This window comes from Mobula hypostoma, chromosome 27 (assembly GCF_963921235.1).
Source record: "Mobula hypostoma chromosome 27, sMobHyp1.1, whole genome shotgun sequence".
NCBI lineage: Eukaryota > Metazoa > Chordata > Chondrichthyes > Myliobatiformes > Myliobatidae > Mobula > Mobula hypostoma.
This window is the reverse complement of record NC_086123.1, coordinates 18,699,019-18,720,757: the sequence shown is the minus strand read 5'-3', so window position 1 is coordinate 18,720,757 and position 21,739 is coordinate 18,699,019. Positions and strand designations below refer to the sequence as shown.

The 21,739-nt window shown below is 37.2% G+C and overlaps 1 protein-coding gene across 5 annotated transcripts; it reads right to left on the bottom strand.

Moving 5' to 3' along the window:
* Positions 1-2,220: 2,220 nt before the first annotated feature.
* Positions 2,221-21,730, bottom strand: zcchc8 (zinc finger, CCHC domain containing 8). Of its 5 annotated transcripts, none has more exons than XM_063034077.1 (14): positions 21,543-21,730; positions 17,270-17,312; positions 16,790-16,864; positions 16,575-16,680; positions 16,409-16,486; positions 13,954-14,057; positions 13,022-13,087; positions 12,835-12,895; positions 11,523-11,653; positions 11,062-11,204; positions 10,375-10,499; positions 9,327-9,413; positions 6,112-6,226; positions 2,221-5,695 (listed from the first exon to the last, which is right to left on the bottom strand). In XM_063034077.1, the coding sequence occupies exons 1-14, from the start codon at positions 21,715-21,717 to the stop codon at positions 4,827-4,829; spliced, it is 2,178 nt and encodes a 725-aa protein (XP_062890147.1). In that variant the 5' UTR covers positions 21,718-21,730; the 3' UTR covers positions 2,221-4,826. The 5 variants fall into 5 exon arrangements, with proteins under 5 accessions (XP_062890147.1, XP_062890149.1, XP_062890148.1 ...); XM_063034079.1 differs by having other exon boundaries at positions 17,270-17,307; positions 21,543-21,598; XM_063034078.1 differs by lacking the exon at positions 21,543-21,730 and adding an exon at positions 21,109-21,526 and having other exon boundaries at positions 17,270-17,307.
* Between the last annotated feature and the right edge of the window lie 9 nt (positions 21,731-21,739).

The window sequence follows — 21,739 nt, the reverse complement described above, 5'->3', positions numbered from 1 at the left end:
ATAATTTTGAGATGTTCACATTTCAGTTTTTGAATTTGAATTTTTCATGCTTTACAATTTTCCCTGTTTTTTGGGCTCTATTGTGAAAAGGGGGCATGTGACTCACAAATAAAAATTCTGAGTTAAATTGATCAAAATTCCTGATTGTAATACACATTTATGTGAATAAAGGGTTGGGGGCTGAATATTTTTACAAGGAAATGTACGTTTGTATATCAAACAAAATATTGCTGTGTAGGAAATCTGAAATAAAAATAAACCACAGCAAGTCAGATGGTAACTACAGAGAAATACTTAATGTTCAGGTTATCTTTCAGCAGAACTGGAAATAACTGGAGATACAGGTTTTTAAATTTGCATAGAAACAAGAGGAGGAGCCAACTTTGTAATTGAGCGAAACAGCAAAAGGTGGTGATTCAAGATCACCAGAGACAAAGAGAAAGATTATCTGAATTGTAGTGTCCAACATCGAGAAAGAATATACTCAAATAAATTATAGAACTGAAGGGTCGGTACAAGTGGTGTTGACCCTTGAATTAAACCTGGTGAGAAATGTAGGAAGCTGCAGATCAACGAATGGAGAAATGAAAGGATAGTTGGTTGGGGTCACACCTGCTATAATCTGTACAGAGCTGCCCAGTTTGGGTTTGGCATCCAACAATGTAAGAGAAAAACAATACAAAATGAAAGTTGTATAATAAACTGTGAACTCACATGGAAAGCATGATTGGGACCTGACTGGCAGGAAAGCAGATGAAAGTTGTTGCATCTCTTGGAGGGAGTGGGTATTGGAGGAAATACAAACTGAAAATTTTAGTCATTCATCATATTTCACCACTCATTCCTGGCATTAGCATGGGTTTTTGAAATGTGGGAAACATCACATTGAGTCCAAGCTAACCCACATCTAACAGGGATACAAAAAAAAAATACATTTTCCTCACAATTTTAGTTAATTGAATTAGTTATCAAATTTAAGAGGACAATGTAAGTGTAATTTCCCTTGCCGATGAATCTGTTAGAGAAATATAAAGAAAGTCAACATATCAATGAATAGAAATGGGATTGCAAAGTACCATCTTTTAAAATCTATTGAACAATTCAAAAATATTCAGGTGAAAATCATAGTTATTATAGGTTGCATGGCTGGCAATTTTCTATCCAGATCCCTTATGCCCAACACACATCGGGAGTCCAGAGGTCTAAAATGCATTTGAGTGCTATTTCCTTCATTTACAATGACAGTGGGGTCCATGGACAGCATCGTCCTCACAAATGAAACAGACCTTTGTATGACTTAGGTTAGCACAGGTCTCCTATTAAGTCTGGCACTGTAAACCCATGTTAGATTTAAGAGACTACTAGACAGGTATATGGAGGAATTTAAGGTGGGGGTTTATATGGGAGGCAGGGTTTAAGGGTCAGCACAACATTGTGGGAAGGGCCTGTACTATGCAGTACTATTCTATATTCTATATGTAGATAGGTCTACAAAGGTTGAATACTTAACTATCTCTATAGTACCCCCTTGGATCCTGACCTAGTCCACTCATTTACAAAGTTTAGCTGGTTCCCTGATGAATGACTCTACCCCCAATCTGCAGCCAAAACACTTTATTGATCATTAACATGAGGAAATCTGCAGATGCTGGAAATTCAAGCAACACACACAAAATGCTGGTGGAACGCAGCAGGCCAGGTAGCATCCACAGGAAGGAGCACAGTTGACGTTTCAGGCTGAGATCTCTTACCATCTCTTCTTTCAGTTAGTCCTGACGAAGGGTCCCTGCCTGAAATGTTGACAGTGCTCCTTCCTGTGGATGCTGCCTGGCCTGCTGTGTTCCACCAGCATTTTGTGTGTTATTGACCATTAATTTGCTGTCTGATCTACTGGCCTAATCTGCCTACTGGTGTTTTCTGCTTACCCTTAATCATAACCCAACTATTAATCCCACATGATACTTGCCTCAACTTACTACCGATCACCTACCTTGATACCTCAACTAGTTCCTGTGGTCAATTGCATACCACTCCACCTGTATTTCACCCCCCCACCTACCTTCCCAGCTGGACTTGTTTGACTTCTTCACTCTCTTTTGTTTAGCAATACATGATGCCACAAGCTTTGATAATTACCAAATTTTTCCAGTGGACTCTCAAGTCAAGCTATTAGCCTACTGGACACTGTCCATTTCTATGCAAATATTATGAGAAATACAATTCTTAAGCACAAATCACTATTGAGACAATGACTTTATTTAAACCAGTTTGTATGGAGACACAATGGATGGCTGATGGTCGAATACATTTCCAGAAACCAATGAAAATTTATTTATTTATTTATTTTTAAACAGTAAAATGTTAGCATTTTGAGGGACTCTAATTTCATTGTCACCGGTAGAGAATCTATTTACATGCTTCAGTGAAAGGTTAATCTTCTGAATGAATCTGTAATGGTTTCAGCATTAATAATGATTGAAGAATATTCTTAGTAGCCAGACAGAAGGAAGACTGAAAATGTGTCTACTGTATGTCATATGTGATGTTTTTCATGTACTGGTCAATCGATATAATAAAACAAATTAAACTTGTGACAAATTTCAGGCGCAAGATTCAGGAGTATTTTTGAATAGCTTGTAAAAACCTTAACACATTGATTTTTGGTTAGATTGCCAGGACCCTGAATCAGAAATGAGTGCCCCCCCCACCTCCACTTTTACTCCACAGAGGAGGGCGGGTGGTTTACTGTTTGTGATCAATTATTGAAATTTCACACAGGTCTTTGCCTCATTCTGTATTGACCAATCTCACAAGATGTCCTATTGTGGTTTAATCTGTGGAAGTCAGTGATGTGATCAGAGGAAAGGCACGAAAAAAAAATCAACCCGGACTATTTTAGGGTGGAAGTGTCTAGAGAATTCCTCTTCAATCCTCCAATTTCTTTAAGCTTTAAATTTTATAAGAGGCAATTCTGACAACCAGGATTAGATGCAATACTTGCTTAAAGAAATTCTATTAGTATGCATAGCTAGGACAGCAGACTTCACAGAAAATCCACAAATCTCTTGGAAAAGAGCTGTTATTCAATCCACACTTGACTGTGCACAATACTAAGTTGTGACCTTGCATTCCTCCTGTTGAATCAAAACAAAATGATGCAATTTCCTTTCTTGGTTTAAGATATTCTGTTAAAGAATAAGCTGAAGTACAAAGTACAAGTTCTTCTTATCCATCACAATAACTAAATTTTATGCTTAGAAATAATATATTGACATCTCCAGCATGCTTTCCAAAGCCCCAGTATCACACAACTATATCAGGAAATCAGGAGTGTACTATATTAGAGTTTGGGCCTGATCTGTATTCAATTTCCTTTTTCGTTGAATGAGAAAATTAAAATTAACTGATGTAAACACAATACAGTACATTACATCATTTGGAGTAAGGAAGAGGATAACTTAGACAGTGTTACTGATGTCTTTCTTCCAATACATAGACCGTAATAAGCAGTATTCCTCGCATTCCTTTCCCCCATCACCCCAATTCATTTTTTTCCTTCTGTGAGAACTTTTGAAAAGAGATACTTTTGGTCCAATATATTGTACTGCAAAAAAAAGTGTGGACCCTGGAGAGCAATCATTGTATGTCATGGAAAATGTACAATCTGCTGAAAGGTATGCCCTATTTACATACTGTAGCTCAAAAAGTCCAGCTCTGATTTAAAAATCTTAAAGTTTTGCTATGTATTATACATTTTAACTTATGAAAATGAAAACATTGAACGCAAAAGGAAAATTTGACCAGATCTTGTTGTGATTGTCCTGTCCAACACAATACAAAGTCAGTAATAAAAGTGCAAAAGGACAGAGTTTGAGTACAACCATTTGGTTTTGGCACCAACACTGACACTTGCTGAATTATCCATTCCATTACTCTTAAGCAAGCAAATGCTAAACACTTTCAACTCTAAATTGTGTAATTTTACTTTTCTCTGAAATGTAGGAAAATGGCAATTAATACTATTTATGTGGTGTTTATTACATGACTAAACAAAAAACTCCACAGGTTTCAAATATTGTGCCCAGGATTTCACAAATTTTTCCCAAACGTGGCTTACCAGATTTTCACAAAAGACAACCTCTGCCACAATGATAAATGAGTGGCCACAATCACAATACTTCCTGCAACTTTCAATGCCATTTAATGCAGTCACAAAATACTAAAACATCATCGTAGAATTGTTCATTATATTCCTGTAATCCAAGGCTATGTACTCCTTGCAAAGAATGGAATTACAAAGGTTGAAGCAGCTTTAAAAAACTAAAGCATATGTAGATATTCATAAAATACCTGAAAAGAGCCCTAGTAATCCCTGACAATTTCAATATTCAATTATTAGGATTTAAAATACTGTACACTAAAATCCCTGGCAGTAATATATAAAATTACATAGGTAATGTTTATATAACGTATTGTTATATAAACAAAAAATGATGTACAAGAAATGACGAAAAATTCACTGTACACTTAATTCCACATAAGAGAAATTCTGAGACCATGCCTAAAGGACAAATTTCAATAGTGCTTCTTTGAAAATGAGTATTACACATAAAAATCTTTCTTCAAAACCAGACATGTTTTCACTCTGCCAGCCTTAAATATAAAAAGAGCAGTGACATCCACATTTCGACATGTTCACTAAAACATCTGCTCTGCTGCAAAATGTTGAAGTGAGGTCTGTGTGGAAAAACAAAGTTCCATCACAGTAAATGGTGACATCATGACAAGGAAGCCTTGGATCTGAAAGTTTCCGTACTCTAAAATATTTATTTCTTTTTCATTTTGTTTCTTGGAGTATTCTTCAACAAGTTCCTGAGTTTGAGGTAAGTTCCGGTTGCTTCGGAAAGATTGTCATATTCAAAGGGAGTAATTCCAGTAGCAAATTTACTCATGTCAGGCACTGCAGAAATTCTATTCCCCTGCACTTCTGGCACATTAGCACTGGTGCTGGCCTGATCTGTTTTCTCTAAACATACTCCATTTCTTCTGAGAGATTCTACAGAAGTAGGGGTAGAATCCTGAATGACTCTACTGCTCTCTGTTTCTATTCCAGAGTTCTCAGGCTGAATGCTTTCTTCCCTGTGCTGAGTGTCTTTAAATGAATTGATTTTTTCTTCTCTTAAATCAATGGAAGATGCTTCAGCAACTGGACTCCCAAAGTTATTTTCAACTGAGCCCATTTTATCACTCGACTCAATTTCCATGCAGATGTCTGGTTGAACTATTGCTGGTGAGGAACTGGTAGAACTTTTCGTTAAAGGAGAATCACAAGGACCTTCTGTCTCACTAACAGTACCTTCAGTCTGTGCCAGTGCAGCCCAGATCAACCGCTGCTGTTCCTCCAGCTCTTCCAATGACAAGATATCTTCATCCAAAGTTTTGTCTATAATCTGGGGAGTTACTGACTGAGTATTTCCATCTTGTAGTGAATGTCCCGCTGGAGAACAAGTCGAAGGAGTAGACGGAGGGGTGTCCTTTGGAAGCGGGGGACGGGTTGGAGTAGGTGGTACAGGCGGGACAAATGTGGGTGGTGTAGAAGGGGGTGTTCCTTTGGGTTGGGGAGGAGATGATAAATTAATTGGGGATTCGGGAGGCATGGGTGGAATATGACATAATGGCTTTGGAGGTTCTGAATCTGCGGGAGAAATAAGTGAAAGTACTTAGATGAAAAACTGAATTATCAACTTCAGTACAATACTTCAGAGTAACTATTTTATTCTAAAGATCATATAAGCAATCAGTATTAATGGACAATACCTTTCTAAATGAAAAGCAAAAAAAATTAAGATTTCAGATTATTCCAGTTAATGATCAATTACAAAAGATCATTAACGTGAAATAAAGCTATTTCTCCAAACATGGATGTTGCTCAAACTGCTAGTCTTCCTAGAATTTTGCTTTCATATAAAGTATTTCTAATATATGGACAGAATTTTTTAAAAAAAATCTATATTTTTCAGTTATGTTTGAAAGAAACTGGAACAAAAGGAACAAACATCTTATCATGTTTTTGTAGTACAATACAAAATGTGAGTTATTTAAGTACTGTACCTGAATCAATATCCATGTCATAAGCATAGGTATCTATTTTTTCAGACTTGCGCTTCTTTATACTATCAAGGTTTGTGTCTACATCTGAACTTCTTTTGTTTGAACTGTGTTTAGTCTAGAAGAAATAAAAATTGCCAGTTCATACACAAAATAAATGCTTCTACTTTATGTTGATGGTTCAATGTATTGGTAGCTTTAGAAATGCACTGTGCCATGCTACATTTCCTCCTTGTTTGTAACGCCTCAGCATGTGGTACCTCTATTTTGAGGCTGTGCCTTCTGCTCCTAGACTCACCCACTATAGGAAACAACTTCTCTATGACCACTCTATCCAGTCAATATTCAATAGATTTCATAGAACATAGAATAGTACAGCACAGTACAGGCCCTTCGGCCCACAATGTTGTGCCAACCCTCAAATCCTGCCTCCCATACAAGCCCGCACCTTAAATACAATAAGATCCTCCCTCGTTCTTCTAAATTTCAGCGAGTATAGGCCCAGCACCATCAAACACTCCTTATACATTAACTCCTTCATTCCTGGAATCAAGCTTGTGAACCTTCCCTGGACCCGCTCCAATGTTACCTTATGTTTTCTTAGATAAGGGGCCCAGAACTGCTCACAATACTCCAAATGTGGCCTGACCAATGCCCGATAAAGCTTCAGCATCATGTCCTTGCTTTTATATTCTAGTTCTCTCGAAATGAATGCTGACATTTCATTTGCCCCCCTTACCACTGACACAACCTGCAAGTTAACCTTTAAGGAATCCTGAACAAAGACTCCAAAGTTCCCTTCCAGGCTAATTTACTTTCTTCAGCCTCTGTCCCTTCTCAAAGAGTTGAGTGACATTTGCAATTTTTCAGTCCACTGGAACCATTCCAGAATCTAGTGATTCTTTAAAGATCATGACTAATACCTCCACAATCTCTTCAGCTACCTCTTTCAGAACCCTGGACTGTATTCCACCTGGTCCGAGTAACTTATCTACCTTCAGACCTTTCAGCTTCCCAAGCACCTTCTCCTTGGTAATACCAACTACACTCACTTCCGTCCCGACACTCGAATTTCTAGCATGTTCGTGTCTTCCACAGTGAAGACTGATGCAAAATAGTTTTTAAGTTTGTCTGCCATTTCTGTCCCCCGTTACTACCATGCCAGCGTCATTTTCCAGCAGTCCAATATTTACTCTTGCCTCTATATATCTGAAAAAGAAAATTTAGTATCCTCTTTTATATTATAGCTCTCTTACCTTCATGTTTCATCTTTTCCCTCATGTCCTTTTTATTTGCCTTCAGTTGGTTTTTAAAAGCTTCCCAATACTCTTTCTACTGATATTTGCTATATTATATGCCCTCTATTTTGCTTTTGCTTCCCTTGTCAGGCATGGTTGCCTCATCCTCCTTTTAGAATACTGCTTCATCTTTAGAATGTATCTATCCTGCACCTTCCGAATTTCCCACTAGAAACACCAGCCATTGCTGTTCTACAGTCATCCCAGCTAGTGTCCACTTCCAATCAATGTTGGCCAGCTCCTCCTCATGCCTCTACTTCCCTTTACACCACGGTATATATCTGACTTTAACTTCTCCCTCTCAAACTGCAGGGTGAATTCTATCATATTATGATCACTGAAAGGTTTCCTTACCTTAAGCTCCCTAATTAAATCTGGTTCAATACACAACACCCAATTCAGAATGACCTTTTCCCTAGTTATCTCAGCCACAAGCTACTCTAAAAAGCCATCTCAGACGCATTCTATAAATTTCCTCTTGGGATCCAGTATTAACTTGATTTTCCCAATTCCCCTGCACTTTAAAATCCCTCATGACTATCATAACATTGTCCTTTTTACATGCCTTTTCTATTTCTCATTGTAATTTATATCCCACTTCCTGGCTACTGTTCGGATGCCTGTATAAAACTCCCATTAGGGAGTTTTTCCTGCAGAAGAGAACCAAAGTTTCATTGGTCTCTCTCCATCACTCACAATTTAGTTTTCTGTCAAAGTGAAATAAACCTCTTTATTTGTGAAAATCCACTTCCAGTAGTATAAATGGAAGTATTTTAGAAATATTGCAATTTATAGTATAGAAATAATGAAAAATATTCTACACTAATTAGAATACTACACTAGGTAGAAACATTTGACAGTATTTGAGACACTTATTATATTATTTTTGTTTAATTTACCTCAGTTTATGTGGGAGAGGACATGGAGAGGATGTATCCTATAGTGGGAGAGTCTAGGACCAGAGGACCCAGCCACAGAATAGAGGAACATCCATTTAGAACAGAGATGAGGAATTTCTTTAGCTAGAGGGTGATGGATCTGTGGAATTTACTGCCATGGATGGCTGGAGGCCAAGTCATTGAGTATATTTAAAATAGAGATTGACAGGTTCTTAATTAGGGTGTCACAGGTTACAGGAAGAAGGCAAGAGAATGGAGTTGAAAGGGATAGTATATCAGCCATGATGGCATGGCAGAGCAGACTCCTGTGTCTTATGGTCTTATGAATCTTTTATTGGATGCTCTCACAAATGGTTATGGAAACAGAATCCATAATGTCCCTAATAGTATATAACAGGAAAATTTGAAAGGATTTGGTAAAAGGATAGAACAGGATTAAGTTAAAACTTCTTTAAGTGCTGACATAGCTGTGATGAACAGTGTCCTTCTGTACTTATAAAATTCTATGAAACATTTTTACCCAATTTACTCGAGATTATTTATCAATATATTCAACATTCTTTATTGATACAATTCAGTGAATGCTGTTTCAATGACTAGTGCTAAGCAATTTTATCACTCATGAAGAAATATTAAATCTTGTGTAATGGTGATGTCAAATTCACAAAATCAAATGTTGTACAACATTTGCTTTATCAAGAAGATAAGGAAACAGGCTATAGAATCCTGTATACATCAAGATAATGTTTCTAGGAGTTGGCTGGGACTCTAATCCACGTCTTTCCACAAAGATGTGCAAATTACACTATCTGGCACTCCAGAATTAACACTTTTGATAATTTTCTTCGAGGATACTGCTGAGATCTGAACTTTATTAAGCTTGATCCCAATTGCATGGCAACTTGGTCATATTTTGCTACTGTGAATTTAAAATTTTTGGCTTTAAACTTAAAAATATCTGCATCAATAGTTTGACAAAGTTAAAAAAAAAGGGAAAAACATGTGAAATCTTAACACTTACTGCAAAATAATTAGCATTCAATTGATATGCAAAATGTTCCTTAAGATGATGAGTTTGCATTGGAATTGAACCGTATTGTCTCCATTCCTGGTGACAAAGATATAATAAGCAATAAGTGAATAACTATCAGTAATATCTTGTTGGCATTCATATAATCAGATTTAGCAGAGACAAAGCAATTATTATTGCAGTTATAACTGGAGGATTGCAATAGTGATGAAAAATAGTTATGCAGTAGAAGGAAAACAACCAGAGGATAGCTATCAAAACTGTTGAATTATATTATACCACTTTCTTCTGTAAGCTGTATTAAACTTTATTCACTGAGTGTCAGAAATGATTAGAACTTTCACAGCTGATACCCTCACACTTGCAGTCAATCATCAAAGGTTGTGTTTCATATTTCTGTGTTCAAGGATATGACTACAAACCAGTGTCTTTGTTGAGAGAAGATACTGAGAAAATTATACTGCAAGTTATTTTGCAGAAAATTTGTTCTGAAGGACAGCTAATGCACAGAAGCAATCCAGTAGCTCATTCTGGGTCTAAATGATTATGATAATTAAAAGAAACAAATAGCGAAATCAGAATTTAAAAATAGTACGAAGGATAAAAAACAAAAAATAATTTTAATTCTAACACTGTTAATGGGAGAGGTGTAGAAGGATGCTACCACTTAAACCTTGATCCAAGGGGCCTGTACTAGCTTAGTTGATGATAGATCATTTAGTTCTGGCTACAGGGACCAGAAAGCAAAAATAAGCCTGCAACACGGAGAAAAATATAAACCAGGACCTGCAGACCAGGAACTTGTTTTCCATAATATCCATGTGTTTCCTATTGCAAATAAAACAAGGCAATGACAAAATTGTGAAAATCCAAATTCAAAATGACTATCAGCACTCATCGTCTTGACTGAAAATAGTTGGTTAAATACTGAAAAAATCTAAATCTAACTAGTTTCTCGGCATATATGGGATAGTTCAGAGTAGACTAAATATGGTGAAAGGAGGGACATAAATCGGACTATTGCAAGTGCAATGCTTACATCTTGGATCCCTTTTGGAATGATAGCGTTGAAACCTGCATAATCTATTAGTTTACTTGTGTCATAGGAAGGAAAGTGAGCTTTTGGATGTTGTTTGTCATGTTCCATTTCACCATCGCTTGTATCTATAAATAAAAGTAATATGACAGTTAAAAAAAAGCTAAACTGTGTGCACCATCCTTAAATTTAGAAAACAATACAGATCCTTCCATTTAAAACTTAATTTAAAAAGCTAGAATTTTTTCTTTATTGTTGCAAAATACTGCAATAAACATTGGTTTTATGTTTGACAATTGGATCAACAATATAATATCAAAGCAATTCTCTGGCTGACTCATTTCATAAGTTTTCCTCACTGCTGTCCATATTTTATGTATTAAATAAAGAATGCTAGATTATAATTCTGATACCAAATATGTATTTAACACATTTAATAGAACAATGAAGAATCAAGCTATGGTAATACCATTCATCACCCCGCCCCCCCACAGAATGACTTAGAACATTAAACAGTCCAAGGTTTCTCCCGCCCCCCCAAATTCTTTTAACAATTGTAAGTTTAAAATATAAATTTACCATATGGCAATGAGAAAAGGAAATGGTGCCATTTATCAGGAAGTGCTACAAAGACAACAAACACCACTCTTGATCAACTTGTTTACAAAGTTCAGATTTGCAATACTTCACCTTTTCCATCATATAAAGCAAGACCCGAATTCTCTTGCTGAGTCTCTAGCAGCCATCCTGGCGGATAACCCAACTGACGCATCCGATAGATAAATGGTGGAAGTGTTTCATCTGACATGCCAAGAGCTTCTCTGAGTTCTGCACTGCAGAAGGTAAGTTACACATTATTCAATGCTATGCAAAATAAAAAAGTAGCTGTACCATGGCAACAAGCAACTCCAGGAGAAATGAAGGTTCATTGTCGAGCTGCTAATTTTATGACTTCTATAATTATAGCAGAATGCCAAGATATGCTAGTAAAAAAATAGTTTTAGACAATCCATTTCATAAAGCCAGTTATTTATTGAGAAGAGGAATGAGACTACTTTGAGAGTTTTAACCAAAAAATCCACTAAAGCACAATTCACCAAGTGGCCTCCTCTACCATGATCCTATTACGAACTAACTTACAAGCATTTTACCTGATAATACCTGGTTTGAACTTTTCAAACCTCTCTGCGTGATACCGCTGTTGAGATCCTGAATGAGGTGAATCACTGGCCATTGCATTGAACTCTTTTCTTTTCTCACTAATACGAGCAAGATCACGTGGCTATAAAGTTAATTAAGAGATATGATTGAGTTACTTTATGCTGTTATGCAAGAACTCTTCCCAAAATATTATAATGCCTTTATGTCCTGACAAATGCTGGGAAATGATAACAGGTCTCGGTTAACTTGCTCACAATCAATTCCTCACGTGCAGGTATGATTGATGAAAATGAGAAACAATTTTCAAACCAAACTGATCACATCTTAAACCCTTTAATAACATCTGTATTTTCCATTTGGGTGAACTGATAAATTAACCTGGCACAGAGTATGGTGCCTACACGTGGCCAAACACTGGCTTGACTGAAACTAGTGATCAAGGTCACAATCTGTTGTTCCATACCATACAGTTCTTTCATCACAAAAACTAGTGAAGAAGGCCACAGAGAAAAATCATGGTTTGTGTTACTTTAAATGTCGATAACTTAAGCACAAAGAAAAAAAAGTTGGTATATACTTTCATGTCAAAATGTCCCAAATCACTCTACGTCCAACTTGGACAAAGCACATTAAACAGAATGGCAGATGTTCGTGGAGGGAGAATTGAATTTAGAAAAAACTCCCTGCCTTTCTTAGTGTTCTTGAGGCCCTTTAAGTCAACCCAAGACGGTAAATAGGCTGTAGTTTAACATTTCACCCTAAAGCTCATTATGTCTAACAAAGCAGCATCTTCTCATTGAGCAACACACACAAAAATGCTGGAGGAACTCAGCAGGTCAGGCCTTTGATGGAGGGGAATAAACAGTTGATGTCTCAGCCCAAAATGTTGACTGTTTATTTCCTTCCATTGATGTTTTCTGAATCACTGAGTTCCTCCAGTATTTTGCGTGTGCGTGTTGCTCTGGATTTCCAGCATCTGCAGAATCTCGTGTTTATCTCCTCATTGATTTGTCAGTCTACAAATTATGCATTCTACTTCTGGAATTGGCTTCAACCCACAAGTTTCCAGCTTAAGCTTAATACGAATATGACCAAATACAACAGCTTAAGTAAGCTGGAATTGAGCTAAATTGTTAATACAGAAAAATAAATTAGACAGATACACAGAAGCATTACTCCTTAGAGTAAATTAAGCACTATTAAAATAATCAGCATTTAGAATTTTGACTAATACATGACCCTGATTTATGTAACTGCTAATCATTTTAAATAAGATTTCATTACAAGTCACAATGATCTTACCTTTGGACAATCTTTTAACTGATGTTCTGTTGAACCACAGTTGAAACAACAAGGTTTTGGCCTATTTGATACACAAATGTTTTTGCTGCATTAATCGTGTGTTTCAAGGTCCTTTGCTATCTATTGTACAAACGTTTGTACTTCAAATTAAAAACAAGCACAATGAACTTCTCACACTTGTACATACCTCTTAGCTTTCATTTCCACTTCCTGTCCCTCCAAGGATACAACTTGAGCAAAAACTTGCTGATATCTTTGCAATTCAGTCAGGAATTATTCACATCCAGAAAAATGTACTTCAAATAAACTTACTTATAGTTATTAAATTACAGGGTATTTTCAAACTGAACAGGAAGTCAATTAGTTATATAAAAGGTATGGACAGACTGAAATAACTGCAGTACTTAGCCCTAATCTGGTAATTTTCCGTGAAAAAAAAAATGGCCCTATACATCTGGATTGATGGCTACCTCATTTGTTTGCTCACAATTTTATTTCTCCACTTCAATCTATTATTCTTATTGTAGAACATTAATGTTGCAAAACACACAAGGAAATGTTAATTAAACAAATCAATCTCAACCTGATATAATTTTAAATTTTGGAAAAAATCAATATAATTATATGAAGTTCACTTAAATTCTGTTTCATGCACCTAGTCAGAAGATCAGGAACCGTAGTTAAATATCTGAGACTTGCATCTTCAAATTACAGCTATAGTTGCTTTGTAAATCTAACTTCCAACTGTGAGAAACGTGTTACTACGAGTTATCTTGAAGTGGTTCCTCTCCGCGCCGTGTGGCACATCAGGTGACCACCTTGCCGTTTCTTTAGCACTTGTCTGTTTTTTGTGAGGCTGAGTTGCTAGCTTGATGCTCAACCCAGCACGGATGGAAAACGCGCCAGCCGGACTTGAACTCGGCAACACTCGCCTCAAAGTCTGGTGCTGATACCACTACACCACTGGCCAGCACAACTTATCACACATTACTTATATATTCCATATGTCTAGTAATATCTTATTTGGTTATGTTTAAAAATCAATTCAGAAGGTAATGTTCAAATAGGCATTGAACAAGTCAAATTATGTAAAAACTTTTCATTTAACATTTAGGATACTTGGGTACTTCCCATCCATTTGTCAGCTGTGGATTCTCATTTAACAACGGCTGCCCAAGTTTGTCAAGGCAAAAGCTGGTGAAGTACTGGACACTTCCCACAACCTACGTGAAAACAAAGATTTATAAAAGTTTCATATACTTACGTGCATTGTGTATGTAACATCATAAAAAATGTTGTTGAAAAGTAATAAAGTTGCCATGGCAATACTTGGTATATTAATACAATTATTCTACAAAGGCATTCAGAAAACCTGCAGACACCAAATTGGATCTGACATTAACAAAGACATCGCTCTTCTCTTATAATTCACTAAATTTTAGAACTCGAATTCCTCTTGCAAAAAGAGCACCTATATAACTCCAAGTCGCTCTGGGGGTCTCGGAGTGGCTGCAGAAAATTCTTGAGAGGGAGACTGAACAACCAGTGGTACAAACGACATAGGTAGAACAAGAGATGAGGACCTGCAATAATGAGTATAGGGAATTAGTTAATAAATTAAAATGCAGAATCTCAAGGGTAGTGATCTCCGAATTACTTCCACTGCTACATGCTAGTGAGTGCAGGAGTAGAAAGATAGGCTAGATAAATGCATGGCCAAGGAGCTAGTACAGGGTACAAGGATTCAGGTTCTTGGTCATTGGGAATTCCTCTGGGGTAGAGGTGACTTGTAAAAAAAAAAGGGACAGGTTGCACTTGAAACAGGGGAACCAATACCCTTGCTGGAACATCTGCTTTTGCCTCAAAGGAGGGTTTAAGAGAGTAAAGTTGGTGAGAAGACTGGCACATGCAGCAGCCAAAGAACGCACGCCTAACAATCAAGATAGCAATGTTCACAGCACAAAGGCAGATAGGACCACTGCTTCAAATTGCATCTATTTCAATTCCAGTAGCTTAATGAACTGAGAATGGACTGTCTTCCTGGTCAAGATGGCGCCAGCGTGCAATGCTCCCTCAGTTAACACCTTCCAACCAGATAGCTTACGATAATAGCTTTCTTGCTTCTTTTATGTCTGTTTTTCACCTTAAATGTGTTTCTGGGACTGTTAGAGCTTGTGATTTACAACCTAGAGATCATTTGAGTGATCCAGCGCTTTACTGGCTCCGAGAAGATTCCGTGAAGCAAGCATGTACACAGACTGCTTCGATGCAAAGAAACTACGAGACGGCGCAAGCCGATGTTTGACCCTGTTTCATTGTTTAAATTGTCCATTAATCACTGATTAAAGTGTCAAGGAAGACTGGGACATCAAGGCAAATGCAGAAGGCGAGTGAGTATTTCAGCACCGACTGCCTGTCTCTTGATTGCTGCCGGAAAAGGAGTCTGTGAGCGGCCTATTGCTGTGTGGCTTCCCGTGGCAGGTGGGTGGGTCTCTCTGCCTTACGTGGTGTCTCTCTTTCGATGAATGTTGGAGATAACGGAGGATGGTATCCTGGTTCTGTGTTTATGGATTGAACTATTGCACTTATGGACTGTGGTCATTTTCAGACTTATGGTTTTTATATTCTGTGTTTTTTACTGCCCATTCCTTATCCATTTTGTTATGCGAAGGGAGGGTGTTTGGGGGTTGATGTTCTGTTAGTTTTTTGTGGGGAGGAAGGATTATTTTATGGGGCGTCAATGTTCCTGTTCTGTTTTGTGCAGGGGAGGGGGGTTTGGGAAGTTGATCATCAGAATGCTGATTACAAGGATGGGTGGGTTTGATATTTCTCTCTGAATGATTTGCATGTTCTTTCTTTGTTTTGTGGCTATCTGGAGAAATACAAATTTCAGAGTTGCATATGGATACATGCTTTGATAATAATAAATGAACCTATAAACCTTTAGGGACTGGGATATAACAGAAATGTAGCCGACAGAAGGACAGGAATAGCAGTTCAATGTCCTGGGATACCAATGCTTTAGGTGTGACAGAGGAACAGTTAAGAGTGAAAGGGGTGTTGCCATTTTTGAAAAGGAAGAACATATAAGTGAGTGGTAAAATCTGTTGGGAGTTATGGTAGTATGTGGAGAATAAAACTGGATTTGTGTCAATTGGTGCAAATGTTTCTAACTTAAAAGAACCATGTACTACTTTTAAGTAACATGCAAGTTGCAGGTCCAGATTTTGCAGAGATACGTTTGACTATCTTTTATACTGAAGAAATGCCAAAGAATTTCCTCCATTATTATGGAAATAATATGAACAACTTCATAATCATCTGACCAAAAATAATCTGTCTTCATTAATATCAATTTACATTTGCTAATGAAAAGTAGGTGCCGGAACTAAACAATTTGTCCCGATATATATAACTAAGAAATACTGTTGCCAATATCAACACAGCTACCTTGGACAACATCAGTTAACTCAGGACACACCAATGATCAAAATTGAGTTTTCCAATGTAAATGACTCAGAAAGCATGATTTAAGTTCTGAATAAAGCAGATAAAATTGGGATTTGCCACTTACATGAAATGCGTCTTTTATTTTTTTTCCTGTATTTAAACTTTGTACCTTCAGTTGCTCTTCTAACAGGATACTTGATGGCTGTAAAGAAATATATTCTTTTATACATATTTCAAGAAAAAACAATTAAGAAAACCTGTCCTATCTCAAATTTTTCCAGTCTATTTACCTGTGGCTTCACATTAAATGATGTTTTTTCAGGATCACTTTTTATTTCTTTTTCATACTTTTCTACCAAACCTGTGATGAAGTCTTCAATTTCTTGATGGAACTGCCTAAAATTAAAGTGGAGTACATATCAGACCAGCTGGTATCAAACTGGAAATGCTGTAATAGAAAGCAAGAAGAAAAACTTGAAGCTTTGATGCTTAAATGCAAACTTACTTTGAAATATTGTTATTCATAAATAAGATCTGAACCATTGGGCCATCTGTTTTCGAGTCGTTCATAACTAGTTTACTGCCACAGATGAGAAAAGTTAGAACTATGATGAAATCTTTTAAATCTTGGAAAATATGTAATCTTTTACAAAAATACAATATGTAAACATTTTTTTACATTAGTCACACAAATCATTAAACTTATTTTAATTTATTCTGGGTAACACATTACTTAGCACAAATATGGCAAACAAAAAGGTTAAGATAAAAAAAAACTAAAATCTTTAAATAGCAAAGATAAATTTAGAATATAAAGTTGGCCAATTATTTATAAGAAATTAATTCATTTATGGAGATAGCATTGTCAGCAATTGAAAATATCTTTGTGTAATATGATTGATTACTACACAATTACAGAAAACATTATAAACACATTATCTAACATTACAAGCAAAATTTTAGGTGCACTCAATATACATTTTACCTTGGATGGGTTATTAGGTTCAACTTCCTCTTAAGTTCCTGATGTTAATTGACTTAAGGAAAAGACTTAATACATTGGCAATGTGATTTCCAGATTAAATTTTGCTTTCTCTACACTAAACTTGAATATCACAGAACAGCAGTATGTTAAAATTTACCCATAGCTAGTGGTTTGGTATTCAATGTGACTATGCCACGTGCCACAATATGTAATTGCTGTAATATTCCATTTACTAAATAAATAGTATAAATCTTTACTTTGTTAGTAGGCCTCTTTTAAATCTTTTATCACTAGTAGCTGCACTGGCATTTAAACCAAAGCAGATTTGATGGGCCAAATAGCTGCCTCAATGAGTCAACTGTCCTTCCCAAAATTAATCACAAACATATAAAAATACAATTTAAGTTTGCAGCCAACATTTGCATTTACAATACATGTCAAACTGATTTATAAACCAGTCCTGACGAAGGGTTTCAGCCCGAAAAGTCGACTGTACCTCTTCCTAGAGATGCTGCCTGGCCTGCTGCGTTCACCAGCAACTTTGATGTGTGTTACTTATTAGTCAGATTTGTCCACAAGTCAGAAAACAACAAAATCATTTCATACAGTAACTGCATCTCCACAGTAATGTACAGTGTTGATAGGGCTAATTCATATCAACATTTATTTACTGTCTTCAAATCATGTTACAATCGTCCAGAATCAGAACGTCCCATACTTCTGCTAGTTTCAGTGGGCTTGAACTATCAGAGCACAAATATCATTTGAAGCAATTTCCAAAGCAACTCTCTCACGGGATTTCCTGCGGTTAAATCAGCAGCCTCTTCTTAAGAAACCATGGTGTCTGATCACTGCAGGGTAATTACATGTGAACAGGATTCTTTTCAAGACTGGTTCTTGTTTAATTTTAATGATACCTATACTCATTGTTAATGAGGTGCCAATAACTACAGGAGGGCCTGTGACCCTTATCTATCAATGGAGAAATATAAAATTCCCATAGAATATTATAGCAACAAAGCAAAATAACCTTCACTGTTATAAGAAATAACTACTCATTCTTTATATAGCACCAATGCATGTACTGATAAATTTTCAGATTTTAGTAAAGGATGAGGGATTAACCCAAGGTTACCTCATACTCCTTTAGCTTAGCATGCCGTGCCCACTACCGAGAAATCAAAATAATTCAGAACTTGCTGAACATCACTTCTAATCATTTTGAACTGTCCACAGAATAATGTACTGAACATTTAGAATTTAGTGGCCTAATAGTTAATGGAAAAATCATCCAGAGATAATTCTGATTCTCACTGGGGTTGCCAATTAATTAAATCTGAAATTAAAATTCATATTAATCACAGAACTACTGAATTGCCCAAATTTTAAAAAAAAAACACACATCTGGCTCACTAATGTTCTTCAGGGAACAAAACATGCTGTCCTTACCCAGGTCTAGACTGTACGGGACTTCAGAGCCATCAGTGTGGTGTGGAAACTCTCTGTTCATGATTGGAGACTCTTGTGCATTATAACACTGGGCCATACAAGACCGTAAGACATTAAGAGCATCTGGGCCATTGAGTCTGCTCCACCATTCTACCATGGCTAATTTATTTCCCTTTCAACTCCACTCTCCTGCCTTCTCCACGTAACCTTCGACATCCTGACTAACCAAGAACCTATCAACCTCTGCTTTAGATATACCCAGTGACTTGGCCTCTACAGAATTCTGTGGCAATGAATTCCACACATTCACCACCCTCTGGCTGAAGAAATTACTCCTTATCTCTATTGTAAAGTGACAGCCCTCTATTCTGAGGCTGTGCCCTCTGGTCTAAGACTTTCTGAATATTGGAAACATCCTTTCCATATCCACTCTACTGAGGCCTTTCAATTTTTAGAAGGTTTCAATGAGATCTCTCTTCATTCTTCTCAACGCCAGTGAGTACAGGGTCAGAGCCATCACTTTCTCTTCATTTGTGAACCCTCTTATTCCTGGGATAATTCTCGTAAATCTACTCTGGACCCGCTCCACTGCCAGCACATTCTTTCTTAGACATGGGCCCAAAACTACACACAATACTCCAAATGCAGTCTGACCAATGTTTACAAAGCCTCAGCGTTACATCCTTGCTTTTATATTCTAGTCCTCTTGAAATGAATACTATCAGACTGACACCTTCTCATCCCGTACCCAAATTATCTATGTATTTAAATATTCAGATACAGCATGGAGTGGGTCCTTCCGGCTCTTTGAGCCACACTCCCCAGCAACCCCCAATTTAATGCTAACCTAATCTCAGGACAATTTACAGTAGCCAATTAACCTACCAACCTGAACATCTTTGGATTGTGGAAGGAAACTGGAGCACAGGAAACCCACGTGGATATTGGGAGAACGTACAAACCCCTTACAGGCAGTCGTAGGAATGTCCAACATCACTCAAAAACCTATGCTTGGCTCTAGTATTTTTCACCTCTTCTTGTTACTTACAAGTATCACTCGAGGGATACACACAAAATGCTGGAGGAACTCCGCAGGTTGAGCAACAGCTATAAAGGGAAAAAGGGCAATCTGGACTCAATCAAGAATCATGACCAGAAACAACAATCGTCTATTTCTCTCCATATATGCTGCACAACTTGCTGAGTTCTTTTGGCATTTTGTACAATGCTCCAGATTTGCAGACTCATGTGCCATCATTTGAGAGTAGCACGTTGGTTTCCATATGTAGAAGAACTGTGATCAACTTCGCCCTTCAAACAGCTCCAATCTCTCTTAATTGTCAAGACAGCTGTCTTGTCATACACCACTGAATAAAGAATCTAAATTTATTTCCACATTATTTAAAGTAAAACTATCACCACTGACTCCTAGTGCAATCTCCATTCCCCAGCCTTCAATTTCTGGTTCAGTATGTTTACAATCCTGATGTCATATCTGACCCAGAGAATCTCCAAATCATGTAATCATGCCACCACAAAGACTGCTTAGCTACATTTGCTTTATATCACTAAACTTCACAGAAGGCTTGGTTAGGCTGCTACAGAAACCAAAATCTATACAGTACCTGTGATGCCACGACGTTTTTTTCTACTTCATGCAAATACAAGATCATTTAAAATCTATTGTTTTGTAATTCATTTCAAATTCTTTTCATCCACCGTTCAGTTAGTATCACTTACATTTCAAAATGATTTTTAAATCTCCTCCCTCCCCATTGTCTAACCCCTCCATCTCTCAATCATTTTGTCACGCCTTGCTACCTTGTAGACATCAGACTTCCTCCAATTCTACAATTAAACTACCATTTAACTGGCAAGTTCCCTTGCTTTGGAAATCCTATTGTAAACCTCTCACACTCATTTCCTCCTAAAGGATTTACCTCTTTGACCAAGGTTTAGATTATCTACATCTCAAGTTTTCTTTGAGAACATCACTTAGAAAAGTCTGGGGAGATTCTGCCCTACTAAAGATCTGTACAAGTTTAAATTATCTATAATCACTCGTACTGACGCCACATTTGCAATGTAACTGCAAACACCATAGCATACCAAAACAACAATGTAACAAACTCCACCACAATAACTGTTAGGAAGTTTGGGGTAAAGTATTTCCAGTCATACATTCTATGGAAACAACAGGAATTCTGCAGATGCTGGAAATTCAAGCAACTTTTATACATTCTATGGATTAGTATTAGGTAGGTACATCAAATGTTATTTCAGAAAACAAGTATATCAATACTGCAGTTTTAATAAGGAATCTTAAAATTAAATTATAATATTTCAACAAAATGTGCCACGGAATTTATAACTATTCTCTGAATGGATACATCCATTGTCACAGATGTACTTACTCCTAAAATGGATTGTTTGCCTCACTAGATAAACTAACACAACAGCCACCACTGTACGGGCGATGACAAAAAAAAACACTATCCTCCACGAAAGTGTAACAGTCGGATGCCCGAGAAAATTTAAGCTGCACACATGAGACGCACTGTAGGCCTACATTCTGGGCCTATCCGGTGAAGCCGAACACGGAAACGAAACCATAATCAAAATGTTAGAGGCCAGTTATGGCAATCAATCAGGGCGACGAGAAAATGGTAAGAGCGGCGAGGAAACGAGTGGCTGCGGTGAGAGAATGCCGTTAAACGGCCACTGTGCACCGTCTGCTTTGCGCGGCTTCTCCAACACGAGCCAATCGCTCCTCAGGCGCCCCGTTTGATTTTGCGAAAAGCATTTCCCTTAAACAGTAGGATATTCTCCGCCTTCAGGTAGTCCACGCTCTCCTCACATTCTTGAAGCTTCTTCCTCATACCCGCCACATCGTCCACGTCCTCAAAACTGTTGAAACGAATGTGCGAAGGTTTTGAATCCTCAAACTCCTCGAACAATTTACGGTCCCCGAAATCTAGTTCCAGCCTCTCAGCAGCCATCTTGTCACCAGGCTGCGTGACG

Coding starts and splice junctions, on each gene's coding strand:
- zcchc8 (XM_063034077.1), bottom strand. CDS start 21,717: ATGGCTGCTGAGAGGCTGGAACTAGATTTCGGGGACCGTAAATTGTTC. Junction 9,414..10,374: donor TTCCAAAAGGGATCCAAGAT/GTAAGCATTGCA, acceptor CTTTGTCACCAG/GAATGGAGACAATACGGTTC. Junction 5,696..6,111: donor TGACATGGATATTGATTCAG/GTACAGTACTTA, acceptor TTTCTCCCGCAG/ATTCAGAACCTCCAAAGCCA.